At 53.6% G+C, this 6490-nt stretch overlaps 1 protein-coding gene across 13 annotated transcripts in view; it reads left to right on the top strand.

Annotated features, from left to right (window-relative positions):
• Window positions 1-1475: 1475 nt before the first annotated feature.
• TSC22D2 (TSC22 domain family member 2) overlaps window positions 1476-6490 on the top strand; it is a 31517-nt gene continuing 26502 nt past the window's right edge. For 7 of the 13 annotated variants that reach the window (XR_014695907.1, XR_014695910.1, XM_084529428.1 and 4 more), the window contains exon 1: window positions 1477-4145. Coding sequence is in view for 9 of the 13 variants with exons in the window: in XM_084529428.1 (XP_084385554.1) it covers window positions 2161-4145 (1985 nt within the window). In the remaining 4 variants the exon portion in view is untranslated. Of the gene's footprint in view, window positions 4146-5863; window positions 5980-6490 lie in introns of all 13 variants that reach the window. The other 6 variants (XR_014695908.1, XM_084529420.1, XM_084529426.1 and 3 more) reach the window with 5 other exon arrangements.

The raw sequence follows: 6490 nt of genomic DNA, 5'->3' as shown, positions 1-6490 counted from the left end.
GCCCTTAGGAAATCCTCCCCAAAGATTAGCACCATTTATAGATGATTCATGTCCCATACAACCCCAGATGCTTTGCATCCCTACAGCTTTCATGGTGACCTGAAAAAGACAGAACAGAACTCCTGCTGACCCCATTGGTACCTGTGATATAAATGTTGTTACCATATAGTATATTGCCCTGTTATATACTGTCAGCCGCATGACTTTTATCTTTCCTATTTAATCCACCATTGTTGTAAGTAATTCAAAAACTCCCAGACACATCCAAATGCTGCCTGTTAAAACGAAACTTGTCAAATAAGCGTTATTCTCTCTTCTCTAATATAGATTTCCTTTCTTTTGTCAAATTATACTCGATTAACTTGCAGAATAGGGAGTAATAGTTTAGGGGCTAAAGGAAGGTTTAAGGCCTAACACCTTACATCCTATGCCAAAAATAGACATTCTCACGGACACGAGACATTTCTTAGACTGAAATACAAAAGTTTAACATTGCAATTCAGTATTGAGATGATATTATGCATTTTAAAAGATCTTGCACTGTCTGCATTACATTTCCTTTCTAACATTTGTATATCTGAAATCATACTGTGGAGAGAGCACAGGAAACAAAGGAATGTGTGTCGGGGGGCTTTGTTTGGGAGGAAGTTTGGGGAATTGTCTTCTTTCCTCTCCAAAGTCAGGGCTGAATATAAAAGACAAATTCTAAGAATGCAGGTTCAATCGCAGGGCCAGAGGAAGTAAAACAGATGGCAGCAAGCAGAAGATAAAGAATGTGTGTTATCCTCCAGTGGATACCAGGTAGGAGCTATTCCAGATCGAGCTGCCTGGTGGAACTCATCTCACGCCGAGAGGGAAAACTCCTGTCTGCCAGAAGGAGATCCAGGCAGTGGAGATGCAGTTCAGAGGGGAATTCAAACTCATTAAGGAGCACAAAGGCAGAAGGGTGCTGCGCTCGCAGCTCATCGCCTCCGAACACGTGCAGAACAAAGGACCTCTGCAAGGCGGGCTTTGAAGAATACGGGGACAGCAAATAACGAGGGACGAGTTAGTGCAAAGAGAAACAGGGCTGAGAGGCGGCCCGTAGCGGCGTACAGGGGGCGGGCAGAGGACGCGGTGCAAAGCAGCGAGGAGAAAGCCCCGGCCCGCTGCGAGGCCCGGCCGGGCAGGAGGCCGCGAGGCGGGGAGCGGCCCGCGCTGGGGGGGCGGGAGGGGCGGGGCGGGGGGGGCAGCGCGGGGCTCCGGGGCGGCTCCGAGGCGGGCGCTGCAGCCCCGCCCCCAGCCCCGCCCCCGGCCCCCGGCCCTGGCAGCGCGCCCCCTGCTGGCGGGGCGGGGCGGGGCCGGGGCCGCGTTGCGCAGGGCCAGGCCGCGCGGCCCCGCCCCGTGACGAACGCCCGGCGGGCCGTGACGTCACCGCGCCGCGGCGTCGGGGGGCGGGGCGGCCCCGCTCCCGGCATGCCGCGCGGCAGGACTTGAGCCCCATCTTGGGCGAGGGAGCCGCAGTCGGAGCCCGCGCGCCCGGGGCCGGCGCAGCGCAGCGCAGGGGCCGCCGCCCGCCCGGCCTCCAGCCCGGCCTCCAGCCCGGCCGCCGTCCTCGCCGCACAGGGGCCGCCGCCCGCCTCCTCCGCCCGCGGCACTCGCCCGCGGCCGGTTCCGAGCAGGATGCGCCTGGCGCTGGTGTCCAGGTAGAGCGCGGAGCGGGGCGGGGGGACGCGGGGCCGCCTGGGCCTCGCCCGGCCAGCGCGGGGCCCTCGGGCGGGCCGGGCCGCGGGGCGCTTCTGCCGCCGCCCCCTGCCCGCGCCCGGGCCGCGCCCTGCGCCCCCCACCCGGCGGGCCGGGCCGGGCCGAGCGGCAGGAAGCGCGGAGCGGGGCCGGGGAGCGGCAGCAGCAGCAGCAGGAGGAGGAGGCCGAGGAGGCCCCGCGGCCCGGCGCGGGAGGAGGGCTGCGGCCGGGGAGGAAGAGGAGGAGCGGCGCCACCGCCCCCCGCGCGGCCCCCGAGCGGGAGCGCCGCGGCCGGGCCCGCCGCAGGGCAGGAAGGCGCCGGAGGATGCGCGGCAGCGCCGGGGGCCCGGCCGGCACGCCGTGACAGCCCGCGCCGCCCCCGGCCGGCGCCGCGCTCGCCGCGCCCCGGCTGCCGGAGCCCCTCCCCGCGGCGGAAACATGTCCAAGATGCCGGCCAAGAAGAAGAGCTGCTTCCAGATCACCAGCGTGACCACGGCGCAGGTGGCCAGCAGCATCACCGAGGACACGGAGAGCCTGGACGACCCCGACGAGTCCCGCACCGAGGACGTGTCTTCGGAAATCTTCGACGTTTCCCGAGCCACCGACTACGGCCCCGAGGACGTCTGCGAGCGGAGCTCCTCTGAAGAGACTCTCAACAACGTGGGCGAGGCCGAAACTCCCGGCAGCGTCTCTCCCAACCTCCTCCTGGACGGGCAGCTGGCCGCGGCTGCTGGCGGGGGAGCCGCCGCTCCGCCAGCCGTGGCCCCCAGCGGGGGGGCTGTGCCCAAGAGCTCTGCCGTGCCCCTGCCAGCTGCCGCCCCTGGCGCTGCCGTGGCAGGAGGCAGCGGCGCTCAAACTGCCTTGCCCTCCACAGGGCCTTCTGCAGCTGCCGCCCCTGGGACAATGTCTCAGACAGTGGCTGCTGCGTGCAGCTCCCGCTTCAGGGTGATCAAGCTGGACCATGGCACAGGCGAGCCCTACAGGCGAGGACGATGGACGTGTATGGAGTACTATGACCGGGACTCTGATGGTGGTGGTGTCCTGGGCAGGACTGGAGATTGCATTAGGCACAGTAGCACCTTCGAGCAGGCCGCTCAAGAGAGGGACAGCGGTCTTGGTGCCACAGGAGGTTCCGTCGTGGTCTCCGCTGTGCCAGCATCAGCACATGGCCCTGATTCCATAGCTGACAGTTCCCTTACTGCTGTGTCACAGCTGCTCCAGACAGAGAAGATGAGCCTACAGCAACCTAGTTTTGTCATCGGGCAACAACAGCAGCCACAGCAACCCATAGGTGGGGCCATGCCTCAAAGTACTGCTCAGCCTATGTTTTCAGGGGCTTCAGTAGCAAATCAGCAAATGATGGTGCCGCAGCAATCGCAGCCACAAGTGAATACGCAGAGTGTTGCACAGGCTGGACCCAATGGGAAAGGCATGGCACCTCCAAGTGTAACAATAGGCCAGCCCAGCATGCCTGTGGCACAGCAGCAGGTGCAGCAAGCGAGCATACCAGTGACTCAGCCTCAACAATTTGCTTATTCTCAGTCCCAGATTCCACCACCCGTACATCTATTGCCGACGCAACCTTCTGGTCAGTCTGAATACATGCAACACATGACAATTATGCAGTCTCAAGGAGCTATTCAACAAGCTGCTGCAGGCTCTGTTCCAAGTACTGTGGCTTCCAGCCTGCCTGTGGGCCAGGTGGCTGGCCAGAACCCCTCACCTGTGGGAGCAGCTGTGATGGGGGTGTCGGCGCAGCCGGGTGAAGCGGTCGGACAGGGATCGGCAGTAATGCAGAGTGGCCAGACACAAGCTGGTCAGACTGCCGTTCCGCAACCAGGAGGTGTGGTGCAGCAAGGGATTGGACACGCGGGGGTTGTGCAACAGAAATCTGTGACTCAGCATCAAATGGGTGGAAGCAGTCAAGTGTCTGGAATGCCTGGTGCTCCCCATGCCGTGGTTTCTGGAGTTCAGAACGTGCCTGCAGTTGTGCCCGGTACAAGCGTGCCTAGTGTGTCTACCACTTCTGTTACTATGCCAAATGTCCCTGTTACGCTGGTCCAGTCGCAGCTGACTAGCCACACTTCTGTCAGTAGAAGTACCGGTGTTGTCCAGCAGCAGCATGTCGGACACTCCTTAATACAAGGCGCCCCTAACGTACCTACGAATCTGCCACAGTCAAACCTTGGACAGTTTCAGACTCAAGCTCAACCCATAGTAGGCCAGATCGATGATACTAGAAGAAAATCGGAACCCCTACCTCAGCCACCACTTTCTCTTACAGCTGAAAATAAACCTCTTGTGAAGCCTCCCATTCCAGATGCTCTAGCAAACCCTCTTCAGTTACCTGCGAGTACTCCTATGAACAGTCTTGCCAGCTCAGTGTTTGGCATATCTATTCCCGTTGATGGTGATGAAGACAGGTATGAGTTATTTTTTAACACCATAAAAATACCTTTTAGTAAGGGTTAAAAGAATCCTTCAACTTTCTCTCAAGTCTTCTATCAGTTCATATTTTTCAAAAAGTCTTAACTGAAATTTTGCTTTTATCGAATTGTACAAAACAGCAGAGTGTTTAGGCAAGTAGCGAACTGTAATCTTTCTCAGGCTGCAATTATGATTACTTTTTTCTCAAAGCAGGGCAGAAAAGGGCAAGAAAGCTGCTTAATGCACAAATAATTCGTCTTCTGAATCAAAGTGACTGAAAACTGTCTGCCCTCCTACACATAATTGCTCAGTGCGTGAAGAAGTCTGTTCGCTCCTCTCCTTTCCCCTGAACTTCGTGTAAAATAGCCAAATGACAGCTGGGTTAGAGTAACGCTCCACTGCTGTATTGCACTGTGCCTTGCTGTCTGAGGGCCAACCAGTTGAGGTATCTTGGAAAACTTACAAGCTTCTAGCACTGATTCCGTTTTTTAAATTATCCTGCATTTTACATTACCAGTCAGTGAGGCAAGTACTTGCATCTGGACGTGCGTGTTAGGTGCTGACGTAGTGGAAGCTCTACAGATGATAGCTCTTTGAATAAAAAGGATACCACTTACACTGCTTACTTGAGTGAAGTTGTAGACACAATGGAAAGCAAGAAAATGTATTTTGAGGTTGTAATCGAAAAATAATTAAGAACTGTCAATTTTAGTTATGTAGTGTAGCGTGTAATGTGAGAAGGCATGCTGAAGGGCCTGAGAGAGGGACCATGGATTTCTTTGATTCTCATAGACTTGTCAGACTGTTCTGGAGGGTAGCATGATGACTAAAGCTGTGCTTACCGACTGCTCCTTTGAGAGGGGACTTCCAAGGAAAGCAGAGTTTAAGCATTGAGTTCATGTCATTAATGTTTATTGCTGGGATTACTGCATTTTGGGGGAATGAAACACATGTATATGTGTTATACTTGTTTGTATCTTTAAAAATAGGAGTAACACCTTTATGAAAAGGTCTGATATGCCTAAATTATCCTTAGGCCTTCCCTTCCCTCAGAAGAACACCAGACTGTATGATAATGCTGTCAGTGTTGCTTCAAGTGCTTTTTAGTAAAGCTGCTGCACGTGTGGGGTCAGGGTGTCTTGGGTGGAGAAGGTACCCCAAAGACAAATTAGTCTTTTTAAGAGTTAGTTCTGCAGTAACAACAGCCTTGTGCTCACTATAGCTTTGCCTAGCTTCGTTTCAGGTGGTAACCTTCCGGATACCTTTATGCAAGCAAGAGCTGGCTTGGAGGCAGCTGAGTTTTCATTAAAGTCACAGAAGACTTAGTTCTGCAGTTAAATTTTTCTGGTGGTTGTGCCTACTTTAAGTGGGTTCCTGACAAACTCTTCATAGTGCAAATCACATTTGATTTCAGCCTGGGTATTTTTAATAGCTCTGAATATTTAAAAAAAAAAAAAAAAAAAAAAAAAAAGCTTGTTTTTAATCATGTTAATGATTTTCATTTTGCATAGCTTGTAATATGTAATGTTTATATAAAGTGTGGAAACAGACGTGATGGTGACAAGTGAATCCCTTACCTCATGGTGAGGGGAAGACTTGTGTGACTTAGAGCTCTAAGTTGCGAACTCTGTGTTGGCTACTAGTGAGACAGGTCTTGGTAGCCATGCCCGGAACAGTGATTTTTAAAAGTTATTTTTGTTTTGTTTTATTTGAGGTTGAGCCACCTTGCAGCACTGCTTTGTGCATTGCTAGCTTCCGAAGCTTTCTCAGAAACGTGGCCACGAGAGCCGCGAGTGAGAAACAGGAACGGATCGGAGTGCAGTGTTCTTTGTACGTGCTGCCCTACGACGTGCAGTAGGGAAACTAACTTGTGGTTATCTTGAAAGAAATGCGTACTTCTCAGTTGTCTGCTTCTGCGCTGGGTGATAAAACCTAGTCATTTGCTGAAGTGGTGCACTGAGCAGGAGCTCTGTGGTGTGTGTCTCTGCCAGCTTGGAATAGCTTGATTTAGTAGCAGTGCTGGTAAGTAATGAAAGCTTACCCTAAACAGGCCCACGCATTGCACAACGTAGGAGACAGAGATCTAAGTTTTTTTTACTTCCACTGTTTTCAGACAAAGGAGAAAAGCCTAACAGCTTGTTAAGCACTGTTTTACCGCTTAATTTATATTTGCTTTACTCGCTGAGAAGGCTTTGTTATAAAATGACTGCTTGTTCACTGTTTTCCTCCTTCTGCTTTTTTCCTTTCCAGCCATTTAAATTACACCATTACTCCCCTGGGCTTATTCCCAGCTGCTTAATGGTCTGAAATCAGTGGTGAAATAGTTAATGAAGACCTTCAA

Source organism: Aythya ferina (genome assembly GCF_964211825.1).
Source record: "Aythya ferina genome assembly, chromosome: 9".
NCBI lineage: Eukaryota > Metazoa > Chordata > Aves > Anseriformes > Anatidae > Aythya > Aythya ferina.
Note: the sequence above shows the minus strand (reverse complement) of the source record. Positions and strands in the feature narration are given on the sequence as shown.